The 16,888-nt window shown below is 36.0% G+C and overlaps 1 protein-coding gene across 3 annotated transcripts in view; it reads right to left on the bottom strand.

The window, feature by feature from the left end:
- FANCM (FA complementation group M) overlaps positions 1-16,888 on the bottom strand; it is a 66,381-nt gene that overhangs the window by 47,058 nt on the left and 2,435 nt on the right. For all 3 annotated transcript variants that reach the window (XM_082735230.1, XM_082735229.1, XM_082735228.1), the window contains 6 exons: positions 14,728-14,805; positions 12,602-12,760; positions 6,547-6,678; positions 4,218-4,350; positions 3,597-3,722; positions 2,440-2,526 (listed from right to left, as the gene is read on the bottom strand). In XM_082735230.1, the coding sequence (XP_082591356.1) occupies positions 2,440-2,526; positions 3,597-3,722; positions 4,218-4,350; positions 6,547-6,633 (433 nt within the window). In that variant the 5' untranslated portion in view covers positions 6,634-6,678; positions 12,602-12,760; positions 14,728-14,805. The remainder of the gene's footprint in view (positions 1-2,439; positions 2,527-3,596; positions 3,723-4,217; positions 4,351-6,546; positions 6,679-12,601; positions 12,761-14,727; positions 14,806-16,888) is intronic.

Here is a 16,888-nt window from a genome sequence, read left to right on the forward strand (position 1 = left end):
GGCCACTTAAGTCTCTGGGGGATGTGTAACCATGACAGTTCATCCTAATAAGCTTTAATTTCTTCGTATCTAAAATGAATGGAATATAAAGTATATGGATTTGCCCATAGCAATTGGTTAACAACTGCACACACCAATTGCACATAAAAATTGGTTAATAATTGAAAAGTTGTATGGGTTTTTTGTATGTTTTATTTTTAAACTTTCCTATGATATCTATTAATTAATCTTTATGTGCATGCCAGGGACTGCACTAAGCATTTTACATATTAACTCATTTAGTCTTCATAACCCTACAAATTAAATGACTTAATATATGTAAAGTTGATTCACAATACCTAAGGAAAGAGCAAGAGCTGTTGCAAAAATTATTCTAGATAAACCTCCTTTGAATTATCAAGCCTCTGCATCTGACCAACTCCTGACCAACTGCTACTTTCATTGCAAATCCTATCACCTTCAACTGGCTACAGCCTGCCTTTCTACCTCCATTCTAATGAAGGTCCTCTACCAAAGTCTCAATAACTTCCACATTGCCAAATCGATAATCACTTTTTAGTTCATTTTACCACACATCTCAGCAGAATCTAACCCAGTCCACTCCTTCCTACTGAAATAGTCTCTTTCCGAAGCTTCTCTGCCATTCACTTATCCATCTTTCTTAACCTCTTTGGTGGATTTTTCCTCTTCTTCTTCTTCTTTTTTTTTTTTTTTAAGATTTTATTTTTAAGTAATCCCTATACCCAATGTAGGGCTTAAACTCACAACCCCAAGACCAAGAGTAGCATGCTCAGCCAATTAAGCCAGCCACGTACCCCTCCTCTAAACTGTAAATGTTGGTATTCTTCAGGACTACATTCTGGGTCCTCTCATCTCTAAACTGTATTCCTGGTAATGTGATCATAACCATTCCTGAAACTTTAAATATCTTTATGCTGATTTCAAAATTTATTCATATATATGTGAAGAGATTAAAAATAGCCTGGGGACACCTGGGTGGCTCAGCCAATTAAGCGGCTGCATTTCACTCAGGTCATGATACTTAGGTCCTGGGATCAAGTCCCGCATCAGGCTTCTTTCTTAGTGGGGAGCCTGCTTCTCCTTCTGTCTGCCACTCCCCCTGCTTGGTGCTCACTTTCTCACTCTCTCTCTCTCTCTCCGACTTAAAAAAAAAAAAAAGGCAAAAAAAAGCCAAGACCATTCTTCTGAGATCCAGATTCACTTGTTCAATGCTTACACATCTCCACCCAGATCTATCAAAAGCATCTAAATCTGTTTGCTCTTTCTTCTGTATGCTGTTCTTAATTTTTTCTTGGTTCATGTAATTATTCAAAACACACACACACACTCATAGGTTTCTTTTTTTTCCTTCATATCCTATGTCTAATCTATCAGCAAATACTGTTGGCTCCAAATTCAAAATATCTCTAGAATCTATAGTCACTTAGCATCTCCACTACTACTTTCTTGGTACAAGCTACCATCAACTGTTATATTCTTAAACTATGACTATAGGCTCCTAAGTGGCTAATGTTGACACTCGGCAAAAGCTACCAGAGTGATCTTTTGAAAATGTAAGTCAGATAACATCACTCTACTGCTCTAAATGTCCCTATAATGATTTCACAAAGCATCAACATTTATAGAATAAAAACCAAAGTCTTGGGACGCCTGGGTGGCTCAGTTGGTTGGACGACTGCCTTCGGCTCAGGTCATGATCCTGGAGTCCCGGAATCGAGTCCCGCATCGGACTCCCAGCTCCATGGGGAGTCTGCTTCTCTCTCTGACCTTCTCCTTGTTCATGCTCTCTCTCACTGTCTTTCTCTCAAGTAAATAAATAAAATCTTTAAAAAAAAAAAAAAAAACCAAAGTCTTGACTTGGTCTATAAGCCATATATGATCTGGTCCCCGGCTACCTCTTCAAACTTCGCCTAAACCAATCTTACCCTCATTATACTACTTCAGTAGCATTGTTTGTTTACTGATCCTTAATCATATCAAACACCCCACTGCCTCAGGGACTTTGAATCTTCTATTCTCTCTGCCTGGTATGATCAACTCCTAAAAATCCACAAGTCTTGCTCCCTCACTTCCATCAAGTAACAGCTCAAACATCACCCTATAGACAGGCTTTCCCTAATACCCTACGTAAAATAGTATGAGTATCTCCTTACCATTTTACTTTTCCCCACCATTATATTATATATTGCTTTACTGTCTGCTTGCCTTCTATTTTCCCAGACTTCATTTTCTTTTTCATGGACTACTTTAGTCTTAGCTTTTTGACCATTTCCCTTGTCCCACTCTCCCAAAATTTATTAAAGCTTCCTTTTTAGGTTTACTATCCAGAGTAATTAAAAGCCTATCTTCTCCATAAAGTGTAACCGCAAAGTTCTTTCAGTAGCTTTGTCTTGACTTGAAGCTACAAACATGACTTACCATTCCATGACTTGAAGTGTTCAACTACAACTTCTTCTAATTTCTTTAACTTTGGATGACTATAAAAAAATTTTTTATCTTTATCTCCTACAACAACAACAAAAAAAACCACCAAAAAATTGTTACATATTTCTCATTCAATTACATTAATGTATTTTAATTATCCTTTTCAAAATAGATTTGTTGGGGGCACGTGGGTGGCTCAGTGGGTTAAGCCTCTGCCTTCTGGTAAGGTCATGATCTCAGGGTCCTGGGATCAAGCCCCGCATCGGGCTCTCTGCTTAGCAGGAAGCCCTGCCTGCCTCTCTGCCCACTTGGGATCTCTCTCTCTGTCAAATTAATAAACAAAATCTTAAAAAAAAAAAAAAAAATGGATTTGTTGGGATGCCTGGGTGGCTCAGTCAGTTAAGCATTTGCCTTTGGCTCAGATCATGATCTCAGGGTCCTGGGAACAAGGACTGGTTGGCTCTCTGCTCAGTGGGGGGTCTGCTTCTCCCCCAAATCATGCTCATGCTCTTTTTCTCTCAAATAAATAAAATCTTCAAAATAGATTTAACATTTTTTCTATTCATTTAAGTAAGTAGCATCTGTGTAGCACATAAGCCCTACCATAAAATAAACTTTGAATTTTTCTTTATAGAGACTTAACTATTTACTTATTTTAGGGGTAGAAAGAGAGAGAGTAAGGGAGAGAATCTCCAGCAGATTCTCCACTGAGTATGAAGCCCAGCATGGGGTTCAATCCTACAATCCTGAGATCATGACCTAAATGGAAATCAAGAATAAGATGCTCAACTGACTAAGCCACCCAAGCACCCCTGAATTTTTACTGTAATTTCATTCTGAAAGAGAATTCAAATGAAATGGGCAGCAAAGTAGAAGGGAAAAGTATGTATTTAGTTAAGTTATAAATCAGTTTTTGGTAGTTCTGAGAATTTTCATTAATAGTACCAACTACTATTAACATCTAGTATATATTTAAAGTTTACAAATTTGGAATATATATTTATCGTAACTTAAAGAATAAAATCTTTAAGCATTTAACAGCCCTGTTGCTATAGAAAGAAGTAATGATAGATACATGGCTCGATGGAGCAAAATTTCAAAATCAATCTGATAAAGAGAAATAATATAAAATTTTAAAAGAAAAACCACACCTTTTTGTATAGTAGAAAAGCCATTTGCTGAAGTACCACGTGTATGTGCAAACATGCACTCTAGATGATTATAGAGTTTCATGAAGTCCTCATTTCGGCCAAGTTCATTTTTTGTCCGAGTCATTCCTTTAGAAATTAGGAAAAGATTTTCCAAATTAATAAATATAATAGCAAAATTAATTCAAAATTATTTATTAAAAAGAAATTACACTTTAGCAATAAATACAAACTTTTCTAATTCAAACATGAAAGCCATCAACTATTTCCAGCTCCACATTCACATTTGTATTAATGAATTACTTGCTTTTTATCACCAATTTAGCAAAGCCAAAAAGGCATAATCATTTTTTACGTAATTATTTATTAGCTTTTTGTTGTTTTTGAAATTGTTCTGTTTGTTTTTGTTTTTTTAAATAATCTCTAGGCCCAAAGGAGGGCTCAAATTCATGATCCCAAGATCAAGAGCTACACACTACTTTACACCCTACTTTACTTTACTTTACACCCTTACTTTATTCCTTGTTAAAATAAAGCATCTTTAAGTAACCCAAACTGTTCAACACATGTTTAACCAAAATAATAATATGTCATTACTCCTTTAAATAATTTCATATAATTTACCTTTAGTTCCATCCATAATTCCACAAAGGAAGAAATATAATGACCTCATTCCCATTTGCTGCAATAATTCATAACCATGATATAAACTAATACAGATAGCAAACTCTCCCTCAATTATGCCTTGTTGTATTCCCTAGAAAAAAAAAAAGCACATATCAAATTTAACCAGAGGAAGAACTAAAGATACATGTTCTGTGTGAAACTTATCACTCTATTGAAGGCCCACCTACTGAATGTCATAGGACATAGTGCCAGTGTATTTTCCATATATAATTTGTCCCTCTTTAATTTTATTTTTTAATTCAATACAAAATTTACATTTTAAAGAGAATAAGTGATGGAGAGAAATACTTGTCATATATTTTTTCTCTTTCTAGGTAAATTACTAGCAGTATATATAGATTCCTTTTTTCTTTCAAAACTATTTAACAAGTACCTACTACAGATCAAGCACAGAGATAGATATTTGGGATACAATGGAAAATAAGTCACATAATGGCCTATGCTCATAAATGTTACTGGCACCAGAACAAAATTTAATTAGACAGTTTAACACTAACATTTAACATCAATAACATTTGACACTGTCCTAGGACCAGACACTGTTCTAAGCACATTACTTACACAAATTCACTTAATCCTAATACCTGGGAGGTAGATTCTATGGTTTTGCCCATTTTATACCCGAGAAAGCTGTAAAGCCAGTATTTGAACCCATGAAATCTGGCTCAGGGTCCTTGTGCTTTTAACCACTATTCTCAACGAAATACAGTATTTTTTTTTTTTAAGATTTTATTTATTTATCAAACAGAGAGAGACAGTGAGAGAGGGAACACAAGCAGGGGCAGAGGAAGAGGGAGAAGCAGGTTTCCCACTAAGCAGGGAGCTGGATGCAGGGCTGGATCTCAGGACCCTGTGATCATGACCTGAGTCGAAGGTAGATACTTAACAACTGAGCCATCCAGGTGCCCCTACATATTCCTTTTTTTTTTTTTTTTAATTGATTTATTTATTTTCAGAAAAACAGAATTCATTACTTTTTCACCACACCCAGTGCTCCATGCAATCCGTGCCCTCTATAATACCCACCACCTGGTGCCCCAACCTCCCACCTCCCCCTACGTATTCCTTTTATGAGAACATACAGCAAGTATAACTATATGATAGGATAATTTTTATTTTTATTTATTTTATTTATTTATTTGACAGATAGAGATCACAAGTAAGCAGAGAGGCAGAGAGAGAGGGGGAAGTGGGCTCCCTGCTGTGCAGAGAGCCTGATGTGGGGCTCGATCCCAGGACCCCAGGATCATGACCTGAGCCAAAAGCAGAGGCTTTAACCCACTGAGCCACCCAGGCGCCCTATGATAGGATAATTTTTAAAAGAGACCATGGATAATAAGTTTTAATTATTTTCCTTTATTAAAGATAAAGACTGTATTATTCTCTACCTTACATCTTTAGTAGCATTTAATTTCAGTAATAGACATTTTAAATGTCTGCAGGGTAGTGATAAATGCCCTAAAATGGCACCGCAATTACCTAAACCACCTCTCTGCAAAATACAAACTCTCATCAGTAAGATCAAGTTCAGAAGGTTTAGATTTAATATCTAAAATTTCAATGAACATTTAATGACTAGCAGAAATTAAAACACTTTATTAAAGTTTAGTATAATATACTCTAATTTTACGAAAATGTTCCCTTAGTGGTTCCCTAGATACTACAAGACAAAGTCTACATTTCTCGGTGTAAAATCTAGGCTTATAACCTAGATTATCTATCATATCTGACTTTCTTAATCTTTTACCTCAACTACATTGGTTTGTTCACTGACTCCTTCATACCTTCATTCAATTGCCTCTGTTCTTTTGCAGATGCATTATCTCTCAGTTCAAAGAATGACTCAGTGCTTTTTTCCTTATGAGCATCTCTTCTGACTTTGGACCTACCTTGATGGGTTTGTTCCTATCCGTCTATTGTTTTTTCCTAGGAAGACTGGAAATAAGAAGCTTACTATGATGGTTCCTCCAGCCTCTACTATCAAGAGTTAAGACTAGTTATAAAAGTTATATTCTACCCCCCTCATGGCACTAACAGAAATGAACTAAAATACCAAGTCTTTATTAAAAGTTAGAAGATAAAATTATCTTAATTCAAAGCATTAAAGCATATTTTTGCTACACTTTTTCATGCTTTTTATAAACTATATAAATCATATCTGAATTCTTGATGAGCTAATATATATCCAAAAAATCATTATTTACATTTTATCTTGGGTCTAAACAAAAACTTAACCTCTCTTCAAAATTAATTAAAATATACCTACCGCAATATTTGGAGATGGGTTTTTCCTAAATTGATCTCTTGCCAAAATTATCTGGTATTTTGTTAGATTGGGGATATCCCTTCTCATCAAAACATTCTTCTGAATCAAAGAACCGGCAAATGCCTCCAAAACCTGCAAATTTCAGTGAAATTTAGTTTAAGGTCAAAGTCCTTTTTCAAATACATTTTCTCACATATTAAAATGGAAGTTACATATTGAGTAAAGTTTGTCTTAAAATAATTTTTTTTAAAGATTTTATTTGACAGAGAGAGACCGCAAGAGAGAGGGAACACAAGCGGGGGGGTGAGAGAGGGAGAAGCAGGTGTTCCACTGAGCAGAGAGCCTGATGCAGGGCTTGATCCCAGGACCCTGGGATTATGACCCAAGACAAAGGCAGACGCCTAACAACTGAGCCACCCAGGTGCCACTTAAAATAAATTTTCAAGTAAACACACAAAATAACAACAAAACGTAAGAGTACTTAACATTTATCCCCAGATTATATCTATATGAAGAGTCAGCACAAGTAACTATTTCCTCCAAATATAATTCAAGAACATATGTGCTTATCTGTGTATTTCTTAATTCCCCTCCCTTCCTAACCTACACATGCTGTAATCTAAGCACAATGAATAAAGGATCTTTGATTTCTCAATGCTGCATCTTCAATATGAAGAACAAAGTCTAGCATATAGGTAAATATTTGTAGTCTTGCTGATTAAATCAAAATGTCTTGAGTACATTCAATTTGATTTGTTGATTCATTCTTTCAAGAAATAATAAGCATCTAGTATATGTCAAGCATTGTTCCAAAGGCTAGAAATTTGTAGCTGAGACAAATGAAGTTGCTACTTTCATAAAGTTTATATCCAATGAAGGGAAGCAAAGAATAATGAGTGAATAAAGAGAGCTTCTGTTACAATAAATGCATTTAAGAACCCAAAACACAGTAATACTAAAGAGTTCTGGAGGAAAATGGAGTCACTATTAAGTAAGGTAAACAAAGATGGTTTCTCTAGAGAGGTAATATTTGAGTTGACGTCTGAATGATGACAAGTTCTGAGGACAGAGCATATCAGGCATTGGAAATGTGGAAATGCCTAATGCAGGATAAGCTTGATGGCACAGTGAATGAAAATAGAGACCTAGGGATGAACTCCTAGTACAGCAATGTGTAATTAACAGTTTAAATTTTTGCCTATATATATTTCCTAAAATAGGGCTTTTTAGTAGTTTTATTTTTTATCCCTTCCAGTTTTGCTAATCTTATCACCTACAGAACCATCCAAAAGCATCAATAAGGGGCACCTGGGTGGGTCAGTGGGATAAAGCCTCTGCCTTCAGCTCAGGTCATGATCCCAGGGTCCTGGGATCAAGCCTCGCCTCAGGCTCTCTGCTCAACAGGAGGCCTGCTTCCTCCTCTCTCTCTCTCTCTGCCTGCCTCTCTGCCTACTTGTGATCTCTGCCAAATAAATAAATAAATAAATAATCTTTAAAAAACAACAACAACAACAAAAAAAAAAACAAAAGCATCAATAAAATGAAATGCCTATATTTGTTTATACAAATTATAATTTTTATATCCTTATAAATGGAATGATTTTAATCATGACAAAATGTACTAGTATAAAGGAGATGATTTTTATATCAAAATAAAAAGCTTCTGGAGATGCCTGATTGGCTTGTTCCTCAGAAGAGCATGTCACCTTTTTTTTTTTTTTAATATTTTATTTATTTGACAGGGAGAGACAGCAAGAGAGGGAACACAAGCAGGGGGAATGGAAAATGGAGAAGCAGGCTTCCCACTGAGCAGGGAGCCCAACTCGGGGCTAATCCCAGGGCACTGGGAGTATGACCTGAGCCGAAGGCAGACACTTAACGACTGAGTCACCCAGGTGCCCCAGAAGAGCTTGTGGTTCCTGATCTTGGGGTCATGAGTTCAAGCTTCAAGTTGGGCAGAGTTTACTTAAAATAATTAATTAAATAAATAAAATAACTTTTTTAAAAAAAGGATTTTATTTATTTGGCAGGCAGAGATCACAAATAGGCAGAGAGGCAGGCAGAGAGAGAGAGAGAGAAGCAGGCTTCCTGCTGAGCATAGAGCCTGATGCAGGGATTGATCCTAGGACCCTGGGATCATGACCTGAGCCGAAGGCAGAGGCTTTAACCCACTGAACCACCTAGGCACCCCAATAAAATAAATTTTAAACGAAAGCTCTGCATTACAATGAAAACCATCAATGAAATGAAAAGCCAACCTACTGAATTAGAGAAGATAGATATCTGCAAACAACATATCTGATAAGGGGTTAATATCCAAAATATTTAAGAGCTTATAAAATTCAACACCAAAAAGAGATCTGATTTAAAAAATGAGCAGAGGGGTGCCTGGGTGGCTCCGTAAGTTAAGCAGCTGCCTTCGGCTCAGGTCATAATCCCAGGATCCTGGAATAGAGCCTCATGTTGGGTTCCCTGCTCAGCAGGGAATCAGCTTTTCCCTCTCCATCTGTCCCTCCCCTAACTTGTGCACATGATCTCTCTCTCTCTAATAAATAAATAAAATCTTTTAAAAAAAATAAATAAAAAACGAGCAGAGGACTTGAAGAGACATTTTTCCAAAGATGATATTCAGATGGCCAACAGAGAAGAAAAGATGCTCAATACCACTCATCACCAGCATCAGGGAAATGCAAATCAAAACCACAATGAGATATCACCTCACACCTGTCAGAATGGCTAAAATCAAAAAGATGAGAAATAACAAGTGTTGGTGAGAATGTGGAGAAAAAGAACTCTTATACGGTGTTGCTGGGAATGTAAATTGGTAAAGCAACTGTGGAAAACAGCATGGAGTTTCCTCAAAAAATTAAAGCAGAACTACTACTACATGACCCAATAATTTCACTACTATGTATTTACCCAAAGAAAATGAAAACACTAGCTTTAAAAGATACATGCACCCTTATGTTTATTGCATTATTTACAAGAGCCAAGATGTGGAAGCAACCCAAGTGTCCATCAGTAGACAAATTGATAAGGAAAACATGGTGTGTATATATAGATAGATATACACAATGGAAGATTACAGTCAAAAAAAGGGACAAAATCATGCCATTTGTGACAACATGGTTAGACCTAAAGGTTATTATACGTGAAATTAGTGAGACAGAGAAAGACAAATACCATAGGATTTTACTCATATGTGAAATCTAAAAAAAAAAAAAGCCCAATGAATAAGCAAGAAAACAAAAAGCAGAATCAGACCTATAAATACAGAGACAGAATAATGGTTGCCAGAGGGAAGGAGATTGAGAAAATAGGTGAAGGGAAGTGGAAATACAGGCTTCCGGTTATGGAATGAGTAAATCCCAGGAATAAAAGGTACAGCATAGGGAATACATTCAATGATATAGTAATGTTGTATGGTAGCTACACTGCGGTGAGCATAGCATAATATATAAACTTGTTATATCACTATGCTGTACACCTGAAACTATTTTAACATTGTGCGCCAACTATATTTAAATTAAAAAAATTGTTTTTAATATTTATTTATTTGACAGAAAGAGAGACAGAAGCAGTTTGGGAAGTTGGAGAGGGAGAAGCAAGCTTCCTGCAAAGCAGGGAGCCCAATGCGGGACTCGATCCCAGGATGCTGGGATTGTGACCTGAGCCCAAGGCAGAAACTTAACAACTGCACCACCCAGGCGCCCCAGATAGAAAAAATTTTTAATCAAAAAGGAAATGATCACGAGAAATACTTTGCCATATCTTAATAATACTTAAAATTTTGTCACAAATAATTTGAAAACAAAAATAAAGCATATTCCTATAGAACTTTTCTTTAAGAAAGACGTATTAAAGGTTAAACGATAGATGAATATTTTGGCTATCTATTCCTATATACAAAGTACTTGAAAACAGCATAAATTAAAATAACAACCATTTTATTTGCTCATGATTCTAATTCTTCAAGTAATAATTCAAGCATGTCACTGAGAGCTCAGGCTGAGATACTGCATTAACAATGAGCACTAATACATAAATACAGGTTTCAAATTACCATTCTTCCATAAAAGTTACAAGGATTCCTTGGAGAAATGGTTGATTCCATGGCTGGAACACGAGAAATACCAAATGAGCACAAAATATCTTGTGAGGACAGAAAGTTAAGAAGTGTTAAAAAAAAAAAAAAAAAAAAAATGCGGGGCGCCTGGGTGGCTCAGTGGGTTAAGCCTCTGCCTTTGGCTCAGGTCAAGATCCCAGAGTCCTGGGATCAAGCCCCGCATGCGGGCTCTCTCAGGAGCCTGCTTCTCCCTCCTTCTCTGTCTGCCTCTCTGTCAAATAAATAAATAAATAAATCTTAAAAAAAAAAAAAAAAAAAGCATGTCTAAAGGACACAAGGAACTCTAAACGGCCAAAGTTGGAGCAATCTGAGCAACAAAACTCATACTGATATCAGTATTAGATTGTAGCGGATAGGAAAAAAAAAATCTATTAGTCTATACTTATAAAAGAATTAATAAATGAATTCTAATTGACAAACATAAAAAATTGAGAGAAAGGAGAAACCGTGATTAAGCAAACATAACAATTAACTGTAGCAAGCAATAACCATCATTGCATGCTAAAATTAGAGAGCAAATTATACTGAGAAACAGGACATTTGAGTAATCTTAAACTAACTCCCCATTGGAATTCTCTATATTATTTGGGCATATTTCCTGAAAGTCTAAAACCACTGCAAAGTAAAATGTTAAAAATAAAGTGTTAAAAATAAAAAAGAGGGGCACCTGGGTGGCTCAGTGGGTTAAGCCTCTGCCTTTGGCTCAGGTCATGATTTCATGGTCCTGGGATCAAGCCCCATATTGGGCTCTATGCTCAGCAGGGAGCCTGCTTATCTCTCTCTCTCTGCCTGCCCCTCTGCCTGCCTGTGATCTCTGTTTGTCAAATAAATAAATAATCTTTGTTAAAAAAATAATAAGGGAAAAAAAAAGGATTGTCAGGGCACTGCAGGGACAGCTAAACTCTGTTCTTTGATATTTGGAGCCCTGAATGGCTGAATGTTAAGTGTAATACCTCAACTATAGCCATATGTTTACACCCTCGATTCTAGCTATCAACCGTTTCCTCCTTTCTCCTAAACACAGCTTAGCTGAGCTTCATCATGGCTTACTTGACGTTTATCACATTCTGTGGTCAAAATCAGTCACAGAGCCAGTGTAGATTAGAAGGAAAAGGAAATGGGAGGAGTGTCAAAGAATTTCCAGGCATCTTTAATCTGCAACAATGAAGATATGAGAACAAGATGTTCTCCTAGCATGACACTAATTATGAACTATAGAAAAATAGTGTGTTACCTCAAAATTTTCCCATTGACATTGATAACTGGCCAAGTAATTTCTCAAAAACTACTATATTGACATTTGGCCCAGATAATCCTTTGTTGTTGGAGAACTACTCTTGTTCATTACAGAATGTTAACCAGCATTCTTAGCCTCTACACATTAGATTTTAGTAGCAACTCTACTCTCTACCCCCTCCAGTTATGATACCCAAAAATATGTCAAGACATTGCCCCCCCTCCCCAAAAAAGACATTGCCAAATGTCACCAGGTGGACAAAAACTGCCCTCAGTTGAGAATCAATGCTGTATTAGATACAGGAGGAAAAATAATGAAAATATGTTTTCTTACAAAGAAACTTCTGGTTAAATCTGGACTTGTTTTATAAGTGTGTTCTCTATGTAAAAATTCACTGAGCTATTCACACTTAGGTTTTGTACGCTCCTCAATTTATATGTGTGTTTTATACTGCAATTAATAGGTGTACTTTTTTAAAAAAGGCTATAATTGGCTTTAGAAATGGTCCATCATTTTGTATTTCCTCTTAAAACATGGTACTAGCTCCAAAAATTTTAATTTCAAGTAATTTTTCAACATGCTAATTATATAAAATGATAGAACTATAGATTCTCACAGCCAAGTTCTACAAAATAAAATCTTTATTTTGACATTATTTGTGAAAACCCTGAATAGTAATAAAAATGGCTTACCTGGATATATGCCTTTTGGATGGCTGCAAGTTCTTCACCAAGGGGAACAACTAGCTTTTCAACTCGCCTTTCATGAGAATATGGCAAAATATCTGGAGAATCCTCAGAACGAAGTTCTATCTGCCCAATTCGTAGGTTAGTAATAACCTGTTGAACAGCCTACACAAAATCAAGTATGTTTATAACATTGCACGTTAAATTTTTTAGCTTAGGTTACCAACAAAAATAAAATAGTGGTAAAATTTGAAATTCATATCATTAAACTTCTTTTTGTTTTTAACTATAAGTTACATTAGAAGTAGTACAAGAGGAAGATAAGGCTTTATAACATCTTTCTTTCATGCAGCCCTTCCAGCCAAGAATCCAAGAAATAAGAATTTGGTAAACATCCAACAAGTTCTTCAAACATATTTTGGACTTCTCAATGGCAGTGATATACTCCTTCCACCAACATTTAATGAAGATTCAGACAAAACAGAAGTTTTGGGGTAGCAAACTAAAATCACAACCCAAATTTCCTGGTTCCCTGGCAAACACTTTTTTCCAGTGTTTTGTGTTCTTTTTTTTTTTCCTTTGTGGGAAGAACAGAGAAACCTTTTAAAATGTGGAAACTGGGGCGCCTGGGTGGCTCAGTGGGTTAAGCCGCTGCCTTCGGCTCGGGTCATGATCTCAGGGTCCTGGGATTGAGTCCTGCATCAGGCTCTCTGCTCGGTGGGGAGCCTACTTCCTCCTCTCTCTCTCTCTCTCTGCCTGCCTCTATGCCTACTTGTGATCTCTCTCTGTCAAATAAATAAAATCTTTTAAAAATAAATAAATAAATAAATAAATAAAATGTGGAAACTGGGAAAACATTACCTTAACCAAGTTGAGATTAACAGCAACAGTGGGTAAAACAAATCAACATCATGTAGTCTCTGAACCATGCACCGAGAAAGCTACAGCATCACTTCTGGAATATTCTTGCCAAAAATGCATAACCTCACTCCAATCATAAGAAAACATCAGACAAACCCAAACTGAGGAATATTCTACAAATAACTGGCATTTGCTCTTAAAAGCGTCAATGTCATGGGAAACGAGAAGGCTGAGAAACTATTACAGATACGAAGGACTGAAACATGACAACTAAATGCAAGTGAGATCCTGGACCAGACCTCAGAACTGAAATGGACAGTGGTCGGAAAACTGACAAAATTCAACTCAGGTCTACAGAGTAGTTAATAGTACTGTGCCAATGTTAACTTCCCAGTTTTGATTACAATTATATGTTAACACTAGAGGAAGATGAGCAAAGGAGAGATAAGAGACTGGAATTTTTGCAAATTTTCTGGAAGTCTTAGTTCAAAATAAAACTTAAAAAAAAAAACCAAAAAACTGAAAACTTAAACAATTTATAAAACACATATTGGGACACCTACATGTCTCAGTTGGTTAAGCTTGTGCTTTCAGTTCAGATCATGATCTCAGGGTTCTGGAATCTAGCCCTACATTGGACTCCTTACTCAACAGGAAGCCTGCTTCTCCTCCCTCTGCCCCTCCCCCGCTTTGTGCTCTCACACTTTCTAATAAATAAAATCTTTAAAAATTAATGAATAAAATAAAAAACACACTATTTCAAAAGTTAGTACTTTTAACAAACTACTTATGCATACTGACATCTAAAAACTACTAGTGAAAATTTTTTTCTTAATTAAAAAAATAAAAATTATTAATGTAGAAAATCTTCTCCAACCAAAAAAAACAGAGGCATGTGTAAGAAATGTTATATCTTGGGACGCCTGGGTGGCTCATTTGGTTAAGCAGCTGCCTTCGGCTCAGGTCATGATCCCAGGGTCCTGGGATCGAGTCCCACATCGGGCTCCCCACATCGGGCTCCTTGCTCGGCAGGGAGCCTGCTTCTCCCTCTGCCTCTGCCTGCCTCTTTGTCTGCCTGTGCTCAGTCGCTCTCTCTCCCTCTGTCTCTGGCAAATAAATAAATAAAATCTTAAAAAAAAATTAAAAAAAAAAAAAAAAGAAATGTTATATCTTGATGTCAAACTAAATACTAGAATGACAAACTGATCTGGGCCTGTACAAAAGTTATTATTTTTCTTAAATGTTAAGAAATAGAAAGACATTTTACTTACCTTTATATCACTACCTGGTGTGGCACTAAGAGCCAAGATTCTAAAGTGATTTGTATATTTGACTAGTTCTCTTACAACCTTAAAAAAAGATAAAAAGTTATTTAATTTTATCTATCTAATACAAAGTAACAGTGTTTCTGTCAAACAAGCTATTATATATATTCCATTATCATTATTTCTTATTCAGAGTATTGATGGTCTAAGGGATGGAACTATAATATATATTTTACATATATAAATATAATACATAATCAAGTATAATATAATATAATAAAACATAAAAATAGGAAAAAATACCAGTATGAAATTAGATCTAAAATGGAAAAAAAAATTGTTTAAGGAAAGACTTTAAAAGTCCAACTTTCCTTTTAAATTCTAACACATTTTCTCAGTGGCACAAAAGCATCATTCTAGATGTTGCAATATGAATTCAACACCCACATCTGTATGATTAATATCAGATATTCCACCAAATTCCTATATGATCTTCACGAGGCCCCAATACAAGGGAAAAAAACCCTTAAGTAAACTGAATTACAGTAATAGCTCTCAAAATCCTATAGTTCTGCATTAAATATAGGAAATAGTAAAAACAGATTACCTAAAAACCGCTCTTATTTAAACCCATGTAAAGGATGAATTCAGCGAGACTCACACTGAATCTTGACCAATCTCAGAAAATATTATTTATGGACTTTCTTTTCTTTTTAAAATGATATAGAACACATATTAAGATAGAACATTTTACTTACAGTCTAATTGTTCTAAGTAAAAACTCATGCAAGACAAACCCTAATAATACGTTACTTTTATCCAAGTGGGATTCTCGTGCATTTTGTAGAAGAGGAAATGGTGCTGTGTTTGTAACCCAGGAAGCTACATTCTTCATGGGATTGTTATGCCTATTGGAATCTACATCTATAATATTCAAGGTACCATAAACCCTCAAGGCTGCCTGGAAAATTAGTGAAATCAATGCATGCCTCTACTGTACGTCATAAAAGCATAAGTCTTATAATTAAAAAAAAAAGTAAGCTGCCTCAGTGGCTCAGTCAGTTGAGTGTCTGACTCTTGAATTCAGCTCAGGTCTTGATCTCAAGGTGGTGAGTTCAAGGCCCACACTGGACTCCACAACCAATGTGGAGCCTGCTTAAAAAACAAATAAACAAAAAAAAACTCAATGCAAAAAATGTTTTGAAAATAAAATAAATGAGTTAAAGTCGCTACATATAAGCTAAATCTACAAAATAAATTCACAGAGTTAAAATAAAAATTTTTAAATGCCACACTCAAGCAGAAACCTTAACACACTGGGTATTAATTTAACTTGGAAAGATATGAAAAAGTATATACATCCATTTCCTGCCTAAAATCAAGAGACTCTTAATCTCAGGAAACAAACTGAAGATTGCTGGGGGGAGAGGGGGAGGAATAGCGTGGCTGGCTGGGTTATGGACATTGGGGAGGGTTATGTGCTATGTTGAGTGCTGTGAAATGTGTAAGCCTAATGATTCACAGACCTGTACCATTGAGGCAAATAATACATTATAAGTTAAATTTAAAAAAAAAAAGGCTGTAGGGCGCCTGGGTGGCTCAGTGGGTTAAGCCACTGCCTTCCGCTCAGGTCATGATCTCAGGGTCCTGGGATCGAGTCCCACATCAGGCTCTCTGCTCAGCAGGGAGCCTGCTTCCCTCTCTCTCTCTCTGCCTGCCTCTCAGTCTACTTGTGATTTCTCTCTGTCAAATAAATAAATAAAATCTTTAAAAAAAAAAAAGGCTGTAAACTAACAACGAAAAAAAAAAATCAATTCTAAGAAAGATAACAATTCTCCACAAGATAACACAGAGATATAATACAATAAACTTAACTTAAACTTAAGTTCCTTAATCAGGGAAACTACAGATTCACAAACTGGCAGTAAAATTCACCTCTCTGGCACTAAATAAAATCAACTTTGCCTTCTATTCTTACTCTTTCCCTCTTATCACCAGCTCATAGTTTTACCTACCTACCATCTTTATGTTGATGATTTCCAAATCTGTATCTCTAGCTCAGAACTCTCCACTGAGATGCACTGCCCACTAGGTATCTATAGCTAGATGCCTCAAAGACAGTTCAAACTCAGCAATCTAAAGCTACCTTCATTATCTTTCCACAATA

Source organism: Mustela nivalis, assembly GCF_964662115.1.
Source record: "Mustela nivalis genome assembly, chromosome: 6".
Lineage (NCBI taxonomy): Eukaryota > Metazoa > Chordata > Mammalia > Carnivora > Mustelidae > Mustela > Mustela nivalis.